The 12482-nt window shown below is 49.6% G+C and overlaps 1 protein-coding gene across 2 annotated transcripts in view; it reads right to left on the bottom strand.

Annotated features, from left to right (window-relative positions):
• LOC134539803 (nose resistant to fluoxetine protein 6-like) overlaps positions 1–12482 on the bottom strand; it is a 194394-nt gene that overhangs the window by 14995 nt on the left and 166917 nt on the right. For both annotated transcript variants that reach the window (XM_063382075.1, XM_063382074.1), the window contains exon 11: positions 1043–1185. In XM_063382075.1, coding sequence (XP_063238145.1) covers positions 1043–1185 — 143 coding nt within the window. The remainder of the gene's footprint in view (positions 1–1042; positions 1186–12482) is intronic.

Here is a 12482-nt window from a genome sequence, read left to right as displayed (position 1 = left end):
GGGTCGACCCATTGTTTAGATAATGTAATTTTAAATCCATATTAATATAAATTAATAATTTTAATTAATTTGTCAGTCAATTTAACAATTATTGTCATTATTTTATAAGAAACTAATTAAAAATCAAATAAACATACAGTTACTTAAAACTAGACGAAATCATTATTTTGCCTTTTGAGACTTAAAGATTCACCTGTTACACAAGTCATCAAGAAAGAGTGAAGGGTGGCAAGTGGCTGAGAATTAAGATCTAAGATTGTAGAACTGTTATTAGAATTCAATATGGCGACCGTAACGAAATTAGCAACATTCATGGATTGGAATTCTCGATGATAAAATGGTGGAATCCAAGATGGCGACTGATGTCAAAGTCAAGGCCAAGGTCAAATTTTAATGTCAAGTTAAAGTTCAAGATCGAAGTCAAGGTTAAAGGTTAAGGTTAAAAGGCCAGTTTAAAGGTCAAAATCAGAGGACAAAAATTAAAGGTCATCCAAAATGACCGGCATGACATCATTATCTATAATGGTGGACGACAAACATTAATTCTCACTACGACTCCAGTGCCAGAGCCGGCAAATCTATACTTCTTCCATATTATATACTGCTCATATTTTAGTGAAACTAATCTCCAGCAAATCACTGCTTTTCCCATTTGTCCCTCAGCCAAAATACATCTAGTTTCTATTCCTTCCAAGAGATACTTTGCTTTGAAACCAGTATCAAGGATCAATGAAAGGTATTATTTTACCACATTTTTGGCAGTAAATTTATTGCATTAAATTTGTAGAACCATAATACAACTAAATTTGGTTTAGTAAATTTTATTTTCGTATAGGTAGATGGAAGGAAACTGCAATGCAATAAACGAGAAGATTTATTGAAATATTTATCATATTATTTATAACTAAGACCTCTAAACAATTTTTTACATATTAATAATATTATATCCATAATAATTTTACCAAATTACCCATAAATGATAAAATCAGTCCTAATATTACTGAAATTAAACTGTGGGCAACTTTTGACTGCTACCACTTACGCAAGGATACACTCCAGTCTGTAGATGAGTCCTCAGAGATCCCACGTGGTACATTTGACCCAGCATGTGGACCAGGTACACGCCATAGACCAGTCTGCTGAGCACTCGGAATGGCTTCCACTCTGCTATGCTTATAAGGAATCCTGTGAAGAGACTCAAAGTATGTAGGGGCCTAAAACATTTCTGATTAAGACACTCGATGGAAAGAATTACGTAAGCAAATGATGTTAGATAACTCCAGGGTGATTTAATCAAAAACTAAACGAATGAATGCATCATTAGCTACTAAATATACACAAAAATTATTTAAATATTTGTATTCCTAACAGCGCTAAACTCTATTTTAAATATAGCTGGAACATACAGCCCAGCTCTTCTACTCAAAAAATACTATAAATCCTCGATATCTGCTTATCAAGTAATCAATACTTAAAGAGGCAATTCTTCAAGGCTATTTTTATTGCGTTTATGTCATTATCATCTTATACAAAAACATTTTGTTTAGATGTACTTGTTGCTAAGATAATTAGTTTGATTTTTGTCCGTAAGAATGCAGGAATAATTTATTACTATGGTGCCCACTGTTGTGAAATTTTTACGCCATCTAGAAAATTCGTAATTATGTAGCTCTAAATTAGGGAAAAATGTCTGCAATTAATATTATGATTTAAAATATTCAGTCCCGTCCATGGTTTGGTAATTGATCAAATCGAAAAAAATATATACATTTTAGACAAGATACGTTTTTAATCAATCATGTTGCCGTCGTCCGGTGTCTCGGGCTCGAGTCCCGGTGCAGCTCCTAGCGGGAATGGCTGACAATGCCAGGGCGACTGGCTTTAATTCAAGTTCTGTGGTTCGGGAGGCGGCCGGTGCCGTATGATGAAAACTACCCCGCAGACCAAGTGTGGTGCAAGGGGTTTTAAAATTTATGCGGCCGGATTAAGTCCTGAACCGAAAATTTGGACCGGGTATGCACAGAGAGATTAATAAAAAGAGGTTTCGAGGAAGTGACTATAATTACCAGAAGTGAGTTCAATGCAGACAATGGATGATGACTCTCCGTGGGACGTGCATCCGCCCCGGTCCACGAGTCGCGCTGTACTGGCGAGATGTCATTACGTCCGGCCGAGGCTCGGTGTCCCTCGCGCCAGGGTTGACCTCATTATGTTATTTTCCAATTTAACAAGTTAACAAGAGATTTTAAGGGCGCTAAATTCCTACATTAATTATTAAGGCTAAATTAACATTACTCACCCCTTCTACAATTTAGAGTTAGTATGTTTACGAATTATGTTTTTTAAATTATACATCACACCAGAGAATGTTCGTCACTTGCCGGACTGCTCCTGTGGGGGGGTAATAACGAAACACAAGGGGTTAATAATTATGTCACACGAAATACTTAACAAATCTAGGCAGAAGGCCGCCAGGGAAACACTCACACAAGTATCGACACATTTCCACACGTGAGTGCTCGGGCACTCCTACGTCGCACTTTCATTAAGCGAACGTTTAAGTTATACGTAATGTTGTTTATATTCTGTGTGTGTTTTATCAAAGTGGTCGACTGTAATGTCGGTCTGTTTATTATGGGGCCGGGTTCTACCTTGTCTGCTGGTGTCTCGCCTGACTCGGGTGGGCCATGGCTAGGGGCACGTTCCGTTAGAGGGGTTGAATACAGGCGGTTGCAGGTCGGGCTTTAGGGTGGCTTTCGGTCGGACGACATCAAACGCCTCCCCCCCCTCTAGAAGCCCGACCTTGCGCCGCTAGTGACCCCGCCACATGGGGGCGCCCCTAGCTTCGGCAACAGCTCCATCCAGGTGGTGCTCGCGGTGCCCGCAGCTGGTAGGCCCTGCGTACTAGGCCCAGGTCGTCCCATGTCGAACAGCCGGGTGTTGGTTCGTCGGGGTGGTCCGGCAGCTGGTAGGGCCTGCGCTCTGGATCTGGATCGTCCCGAGTCGAATGTCCGGGTGGTGGGACTTTGGTGGGGGCTCGTGGCGCCTTCTCCCCTACGTAGTCGTCCAGATACCTGAACGGTCGGCGGGTCCTCTGGGGAGGTTCCCTGGGGCATCTCCTGGGCCCGGGGACCCGTGGGGAGACGTGTTGACGTTTGGCCATAGATCATCCGGGGCCGGCCGCGTAGAGATTGGTACGGGCGCCTCTCCCGCTCTGGGATGCCGGGCGGCCCCGTGTCGGTGGCCTCGTCGTCTGGTTCTGTCACCACAGGGGTGGTCTTGGCATCGCAGTCTCCTGTCGGGGCGCAGGGGGGGTCAGAGAGCTTGGTGATTGAGAGTGCCTCGACGCCGTCCTCTGGCGGTCCCTGTGTTGTCGTGGGTTCGTCCGTGTCAGTGTCGGGGGGCCACTTGATTAGAGGTCCTTGGGGCTTGTCCTCGAGGGTAGGTGTCCCGCTGGGCTCGCTGGCTATCTCCGATGCCGGTGTGGCTGTCGTGTCTTCGTACACGGGCATATGTGGTCGGTCTGACCAGTTCGTCTTCGTACCGGAGTGGTCTCGGGGGGCGTGTCCCCCTCAGTTGCTCCCTCGGTGTCAGGTGTGAGTGTTTCTTCCTCGTTGGGGGAGTTCTCCCCGGGTAAGTATGCCAGCCGCAGATCGTCGCGGTGTACCTTTCTCTCCCGTCTTCCGCTGGTTCGTACTAGAAAAGTGGTCCTCCCGAGCCGTCGGCGTACGGGGTAGGGACAGCTCCACCTTGGGGCGAGTCCAGCGCAGTAGTTGCGGGGCGCGTTAGAGAGGGGGTGCACGCGGATAAACACCTGGTCACCTACCCGCACCGCAGGTGGGGGGTGCTCAGTCGTGGGTGTTATCTCCTGGGCGTATCGCCTCTGACGTTGCCGAGCCTCGCCATGTTCGACGGTGCATCGCTGGTCGTGGTCGGCTGCGTCTTCGGCCAGGTGGGGTGGTCTGTGTGCGGTCCATTTCCCCAGCAGCGGCAGGTTGTGCCCCTGCACCATCTCTGCCGGTGTGCGGCCTGTGGCGGCGTTGGTGCGTCTCCTTACGCAGAACAGGGCGTCTGGTACGTGGATGTCCCACTGGGTATGGTCTGCCCCCAGTCGTATGGGCAGTTGCGCCTAGAGTTCCTGGTTCTGCTGTTTTGTGGGATTTGCCCTCGGGTGGTAGGCTGGCGTCGTGTGGTGCTCGATCTCGTGGTCGGCGCACCAGGTCTTCCACTGGCAGCCCAGGAACTGACTGGCATTGTCCGTAAAGATGGACAGGGGGTAGCCCCAACGTGACAGGAACTCGTTGGTCAGGATGTGGATGAGTGTGGTGGCCCTGATGTTACTGCATGGGTACGCTTCGGGACACTGCGTGAACAAGTCAGTCACGACTAGCAGGAAGCGTTTCCCGTGGGGCGTGTGGGGGTAGGGGCCCATCACGTCCAGCGCGATGGTCTGGAAGGCGGTGGTGGGTTCCCTAGGCTGTTGTTCCTCCCCGTCTCTTCAACGTGCCTTTAGTCTCTGACAGACCTCGCACTCTCGTACATATTCCCGGGTGTCATGGGTCAGGCCTAGCCAGTGGTAGTGGCGGCCCACTTCGCGGCGGGTCTGGTCCGTCCGGGGGTGCCTAGCGAGGTCGTGATGAAATCGTAACGTGGCCTCTCGCGCCTCTGTGGGGACGTAGGTCCGCCAGTCGCCGTGGTTGCCTGGGGTCCGTGTCATCACTACGCCTTCCTGCACATGCCAGGTACCGTGCTCAGCTGCGGGGATCTGCCGATGCTGGCGGTCGGCGTCGGGTGACGTCTCTTGGGCTTGGCATACGCGTCGGTGCAAGTCGGCAGCAGTGTTGGGCAGTCCCTCCTCGTCGTTGGCTTCGGCCGTGAGGCGGCCACACGTCGAGTCGCCGTGTTTGGGTGGGTTCGGTGTGACTGGTGGTAACATGGTATCCCAGTCATCGTCGTCCCGCAGTTCGGTGTTCTGGTCGGGTTCTCATGATAACAGGTCGGGCAGCTGATTATCGGTGCCGGGGACATGCTCCACCTCAAAATCAAATGATTGGAGAAACAAGGCCCACAGAATCAGCTTGCCCTTCCTGCCCTGCATTGTGTGCAACCACATCAGGCATCGGTTATCCGTCCTAAGTGTGAAGTTTTTCCCCTCGAGGTGTGGCTGGTACTTTTTCATGGCCCAGACTACGGCTAGGCACTCCTGCTCATTACTATGATATCTGCGCTCTGCCGAGCCGAGCTTTGCACTAGCGTAGTCTGTGACCTCACGCTCGCAGTCCGGGCCTAAGTGGTTTAGTACCGCGCCCACTCTGAGGGTACTTGCACCGTCTGTAGGTAGAAGCGACGTTCCGGGTTTACCCGCATGAGCGTGTGGCATTGTAAGAAGGCGAGTTTAACCTCTTCAAATGCGCGCTGGGCTTGGTCGTTCCATCTGTACCGTGACTGGGGTGACAGGAGGTCCGTCAGGGGGGCTATTGTCCATGAGAAGTTGATCAGGCCGACGAAGTGTTGGAGCTGTTTCCGCTATCTTGGTACCTCGGCTTCGGCGATCTTTTTGAGGTGGCCCACTTGTGGCCGGTTACCCACTAGCTCACGACATGTCCCAGGAACTCGACCTCCTGTGTCCCGAGGTGGCACTTGTGGTGCGCGACAGTCAAGTGGTGGGTGGTGAGGCGTTCTAGGACTAACGTAAGGTGCCGGATGTGTTCCTCCCAGATATCTGAGAATATAATTACGTCGTCGAGTTAAGCCAGCGCGAAGCGATCGACATAGCCCTCTAGTACGCGCATCATCATCCCCTGGAACATCGCGGGGGCACACTTCAGCCCGAATGGCATCGCTCAAAATTGGAATTTGCGGCCGTCGGGGATGGTGAACGCGGTCTTCTCGCGGTCCTCGGTCCGTATGGGGACCTGCCAGTACCCTGATTTTAAGGTCAAGGGTACTGAACACCGTTGCTCGCCCTAGTCCTGCTACCACGTTCTCTACGCTGATCTGGGGTGGCGGGGCGCTAACCGTGATTGTGTTCAATGGCCGGAAGTCCACGCAGAACCATAGTGACCCGTCCTTCTTCGGCGCGAGTATATTGCAGGCGCTTTAGCGACTGTTCGACGGTTCAGTAACACCGTCCCGGACCATCTATGCGACCTGTTCCCTGATGGCGCGATGCTCCCGGAAACCGTACCCTCTGGGGGGCTCGTACACCGGGTTGTTGTGGGTGGTCGGTATGTGGTGTTCGGTGACCGTAGTTCGTCTGAGTGGGTCGGACACCATGAATATCTCTTGTCGCTCTGCTAGTACCTGGTCTACGGCGGCGCGGTACTCGAGTGGGATGTCGTGACGTATCTGGTGGAGTATTACGGCTTCCTTAGCCCTTGCGGGTAGTTACCCGACTGCATAGACTACTAGCCGCTCTTGCGTGCCGATGTGTACCCGGGTGGCCTTGGTCTCGATTACGGCATCCTGCTCAGCCAGCCAGGGCTGTCCCAAGACTATCTCCACGTGTAGGTCCTTGACCACGAGGGCGGTCACGGTGGTGAGGTAGCCCTTATGCTGACCTGGAGTGTTGCTCGCCCTATGGTCAGGCCTGGCCGGGTATTTGTGGCTAGTTGTAACTCTGCTTGTTGTGGTTGAAGTTTCCTGGGCGGTACCAAGTGGGTGGCTACGAAAACGTGACTCGCCCCCGTGTCGATTAGAGAAGCCGCAGCTCACCCGTCGACCTCCACGGGGTTGCGCAGGAGGCTGTCCCGGGGACGCGTCAGCTGGTACAGTTGGGGTGGTCTTTCCCATCCTGTGGTAACCGGGAGTGGTGGTTCTAATGGTCCGCCCTCGGGCTGGCATTTCCCGGCGGTTTATTCGCGCGAGGAGGTGGCAATGGGCAGTCTTTGTGCCAGTGGCGTGTACCATTGGGGCAACCTCGCTGGCATAGTGGTAGCCCCGGGATGTCCTGTGGTGCCGCCCTGGTGGGTGTTGCGTCAGTTTGGGGTGTGTTCTCGATAGCTCGTCGTCGGGTCGGTGGCTGGGTATCAGCTCCCCCTGTTGTAGTGTCTGACTGAGGCATCCCCGACTCGTGCCCGGTGTGCCCCTTTGCCAGAGATCACGCAGATTCTGCTCGATGGCAGCTGCCTGCTGCACGTATTCTTCTACCGACTCCGGGCGACAACAACGCATGAATGGCTGGAGGCCGGTGTGGAGTAACGCCGTCACGGTGGGTAGCGCTGTCGTGGGTCGAGCGTGTGGGTTGACGCGCCCGAAGAGACGTAGTTTTCGTGCCACGAACTGTTCGGCCGTTTCGCCGTCTTTCTGCCGCTCGCCATAGAACTCCGAAGTGCAGTCGACCAATGCCTGGTGGGTGTCGAAGCGGCGAGTTAGTGCGCCGGCGAATTCTCCCCACTGCATGCCGAAACGTCCCCATATGTCCCAACATTCGTGGGCTGTGCCTCGCAGCTGCCCGCTGGCCTGTCCCGACCACTCGTCTATGGGTATACCTGCCCGGGTTAATCGCACTTCACAGTTTTCCACGAACCTCCGTGGGTCCTCATGTGTGAGGCCACCGAATTCGGGTAGCGTGTACTTGCCCTGGTAAACCTGGGGGCGGTTGTACATCACGAGATTCGGGTCAGCAATTGGTGTTGGCTATTGCGCGTGGCGTTCCCCTTGTGTGGCGTTTGTGCATGTCGTGCATGTGGTCGGGCGAGTGCCCACCACGGTGGTGCTAGTTTCTGTTTCTGTCTTTACGGGTTTTGCGTGGTTCTTTTCCGGGAACTTTCCATCCCACGGCTGTACCCATGAGTGGTCGTGTGGGTCGTTACTGTGAGGGGTGCATTGACAGGTCATGTACCATGTTCTCGACCCCGTCAGCTGATCTGTTCCCCTAGGCAATAAGCACTGGGCGCACACAACGTCGGAGTTCCGGGTTTACATGTTGCTCCAGTTATGGTGCGTGTTCAGCGGTGTTGGTTCGTGCTTCTCATTCGTGGCTATCTGTGCGCCGGGCAAGTCTGCGCGCGGGGTCGTGCTCGCCAGCTGGGCCGGTGCCCGGACAGCCGCACAAAACGGAGGCCGAGAATGGCCACAGCGGAGATGATGCACAGGTCGTTGTGCGCAGCGACAGCCGAGAGCGCCGGGACAGCCGCACAAAGCGGTGGTCGAAAACTGTCCGCGGCGGGGGAGGGGGTGAGGATGGGCGTGTGAGGTAACGGGCGAGGGCGCCCGGACACTCGCACAAAGCGGAGGCCGAGCATGGCCGCTGCGGAGGGGGGTTTGGGCTGTGACGTAGGCCTCTGTGTCGTGTGTGGCGCTGGAGTGGCGCGCGGGGGATGGTGATGTTGGAGACCCTTTGTCCGCTTGCTTCGTCGCACCAGCCTGTCTGGCCCTTATTCCCTTTGCCTGTACAAAATGGCCATCCCGTGTCCGTGTTGTGGCTTGGTGTGGCCCAAAAAAAATCTGACTTGATAATGGCTAAATATTTTCGTGTTTTCGTGAGAGTTCTTTGTAATTTTGTGTGAAGAAAATCTTGATTTTTCCTGTCTTCGCCCCACACAGCGGGCACACAAATGCCATCGTCCGGGGTCTCGGGCTCGAGTCCCGGTGCGGCTCCTAGCGGGAATGGCTGTTGTCGATGTAGTGTTTCCGGATGGGCGCCAGACTAGCTCTGTTTCTAGTCGATAGGTGGGTCGTGGGGTCGGTTGCCCCTGCGTGGCCCACTAGTACCATCGGCGGTGTTGCGTGGGATGTAAGGAATTCCCTACTTGGTGGTGGTTGGGAGTTGTATGGCTAATTGATTAGGCCCTGAAGTAATGCAACAAATGACATGCGTCGTTTATTCATGCGACTGTGGGTTTGGTGTAATACCATTGATTACACACCACGTCGTACAGAGGGTGACGTCACACAATACATAAGTTACACAATTACACAAAGTTATTCTGAAAAGTTATGTAATGAAGGCGTGGCACAAGTTTACTGAAATGTTACGTGGTGGCGCGTCGCACAAGTTTACTCAAGAATGTTCCATGTTCAAGGCGTCGCACAAAATTACTAAAATGTTACGTATTAGCGTGGCACTAGGCGGTTCTGAGCCTGGTTACACAAACGAGGGGTGAGGACGATTGGAGGCGGCCAATCCCATTTATCTATGTCTCGAGGCGGTGTTCGCGTCCACTGTAGTGGAGCGCGGACTGCAGCTAAATTAGTCCAAGTTCCCTTATGGGGTGGTGTCAGTGCCGGGGCGACTGGCTTTAATTCAAGTTCTGTAATTTGGGAGGCGGCAGGTGCTGTATGCTGAAAACTACCCCGCAGACCAAGTGTGGTGCAGGGGGTTTTAAAATTTCTGCGGCCGGATTAAGTCCTGGACCGAAAATTTGGACCGGGTACGCACGGAGAGATTAATAAAAATAGGTTTCGAGGAAGTGACTATAATTACCAGAAGTGAGTTCAATGCAGACAATGGATGATGTCTCTCCGTGGGATGTGCGTCCACCCCGGTTTACGAGTCGCGCTGTAATGGCGTGATGTCATGGCGTCCGGCCGAGGCTCGGTGTCCCTTGCGCCAGGGTTGACCTCATTACGTTATTTTCCAATTTAACAAGTTAACAAGAGATTTTAAGGGCGCTAAATTCCTACATTAATTATTAATGCTAAATTAACATTACTCACCCCTTCTACAATTTAGAGTTAGTATGTTTACGAATTATGTTTTTTAAATTATACGTCACACCAGAGAATGTTCGTCTCTTGCCAGACTGCTCCGGTGGGGGGGGGGGGTAATAACGAAACACAAGGGTTTAATAATTATGTCACATGAAATACTTAACTAATCTAGGCAGAAGGCCGCCAGGGAAACACTCACACAAGTATCGACACATTTCCACACGTGAGTGCTCGGGCACTCCTACGTCGCACTTTCATTAAGCGAACGTTTAAGTTATACGTAATGTTGTTTATATTCTGTGTGTGTTTTATCAAAATGGTCGACTGTAATGTCAGTCTTTTTATTATGGGGCCGGGTTCTACCTTGTCTGCTGGTGGCTTGCCTGACTCGGGTGGGCAATGGCTAGGGGCGCGTTCCGTTAGCGGGGTTGAATACTGGCGGTTGCAGGTCGGGCTTTAGGGTGGCTTTCGGTCGGATGACGTCAATGTTCAAAATACAAAAGAGGCTTAAATTTCTCATATACCAGCCTCAAATTAGCTGTTATAACCACTATCTTGGAAATGGGTATTTTTTGACCTAGAAATAACAAAAAATTTCAAAATTCGTCAAAAACAATCAGCCATTAAATAATCATTGCTGCAATAGGTTCACTTTGGTTTGATACTCAGCTGGTGAAAAGAATAACTTAAGCTTAAAATATTTTTTTTTTAAATCCTGCTTCCCATTACCTTTCGTGGAGTTTATTGATCATTCATTCAACTAAAAAGAACACAAGACAAGATACCTTTCCGAAGAATTAAATATTTTATCGAACTGCCTACCTTTAAAGTATATTTATTTTTATAAATAAAATACATTCCAACCATTCATGTACAATGCTATACGTATAGGCCAAGTTTCTTCTCACCACGAGACCAGGTAATGAACTATGTCTGAAGTATGGACCAGACATTTGCGAACCTAAGATCTTTGTCGAAAGCTTTTACAACATATTTCAAACAGTATGACGAACTCTTCAAACTGTCAGACCTCAAGTATCGATAAATCAATAACAAGCATTTAAAACATCGTAACATGTTTAACGCTTACTAAAGGACCAACAATACCTCATAAATTTTATTTAGACCAAAAGGTTTTCAACTAGATAATATTCATTACAACTACAGATTTAACTTCACACATTTAACGAAAACAAACATTCGTAGAAAAAAAAGAACACACAGTACACATAGCCGAGTTAAATAAGACCCTTACTTGGAAAAAAATTGTTGGAAAGCTGGAAATCATCTTAAACCCTTTGGTTGGCATCCAAATAGTGTATCCTGAGTTTTCGCCCTCACAGGTGGTGTGCTTAAGGAGGGGGGTGGAAAAATCTGTGAAATTATCGGACGTTTTTCAGTTTTTCGCACGTAACTCTAAAACGATGCATCTAAGGCCAAACTTATTAGTAAGCATTATTAAAGTGTATATAATTATGCGTTGAATAAGACCACAAACGTCCAAATCGGTTTTGTGGTTTGGCCGCAATCGACATTTTAATAATGTAAATTTTTTCTATATTTGTAAATATTTTAATTTCTCACCTGTTTACCGTCAGATATAATATAAACCACCACTCAGATCTACAAAACCTACAAAATAAAGTTGTAGAGCATTAAATTTTAAGTTGAATAGACACCTTAATTGTAAAAATCCGCTTGATTCTTTGCGAGATATGTCCGATAATCTGAAATCCTAGTTATCATGAAATTGTTAAATTGTTGTGCCAACCACTCACCCCACAACACCCCACCCTATTATATATATATGTAAATATATGTGTGTATTTATTGTGTTTGTATACCTAAAAAATGTGTTATATGAATGAATGAGGCTTGTTGTGGTTGACACAAAAAAGTAACTATACTAAACTCCCGATTATCCGTGTTATTTGGGATCCACAGATGCCCGGATAATTGAAATCCAGTAATAAACCCGGATAATCCATTTCAGGTTAAGGGCTCTGCCATATATGAGGGCCTCACCAATAACTTGTCTCCAGTAGAATTATGAGCACAATATAAGTCTTTGTGAACTGTGTCACAGCTTACTGGAAGGTAAACACTATGGCTCTGTGTCGCCATGCGGTTTTACTCCGTCTGCTGGAGAGGCGGCATTCACCCACTCCTATTCCTTCCCTCCTTTTTTATTTATTGTTTCTACCCTTCAGCAGCAAGTTATTCTTCCTCCCCCCTCCCCCTCATGAGCCACCTCTTACCCGTGTGTCCATTCGTCCAGCCGAATGCCAGCCAGACACATCACTCATCCGGCACCAGCTGGGCAGATGGTCGGCTGGCGACACCGGGGTTGGGAAACAAGAGACGGGAAGCAGCAGTCAGGTCATTTCCCTCGGGTCTTAATAGTGACAACGGTTGACTGCTGAGGTGTGGGAGGTTAGAAGGGTCGAACCAGCTATTTTATGCGGTAACAGGGTGGTTTAAAATATAGACAAGTCAAGCATAAAAATGTGCCACCCTCGCCCCTTAGGCATCACAAATAGCCCTCCATCACTTCCCCCCTTAACAACCCGCCCCACTTCACATGATTAGTCTCCCTTTCTGGACTAGCCTACAGTCGTCAGTCGCTCGTGGTACAGCACAGAGGGGTGTTGTTCAATGTCGGTAGTTCTCGGTCAGTTCTGTGTTTTTATCACTGTGTTTGCGTAATTGTTTTTGCGTAATTGTTTCGTTTCAATGCTAGTGAAGGTATGCCCTGTTAGTTATGATGGAGAATTTGTCGTGTTTTATATGCACGAGGAGTTTGTTTGTGGAAGAAACTGTTAAAGTCA

This window comes from Bacillus rossius, chromosome 16 (assembly GCF_032445375.1).
Source record: "Bacillus rossius redtenbacheri isolate Brsri chromosome 16, Brsri_v3, whole genome shotgun sequence".
Lineage (NCBI taxonomy): Eukaryota > Metazoa > Arthropoda > Insecta > Phasmatodea > Bacillidae > Bacillus > Bacillus rossius.
This window is presented reverse-complemented; position numbering and strand designations above follow the sequence as displayed.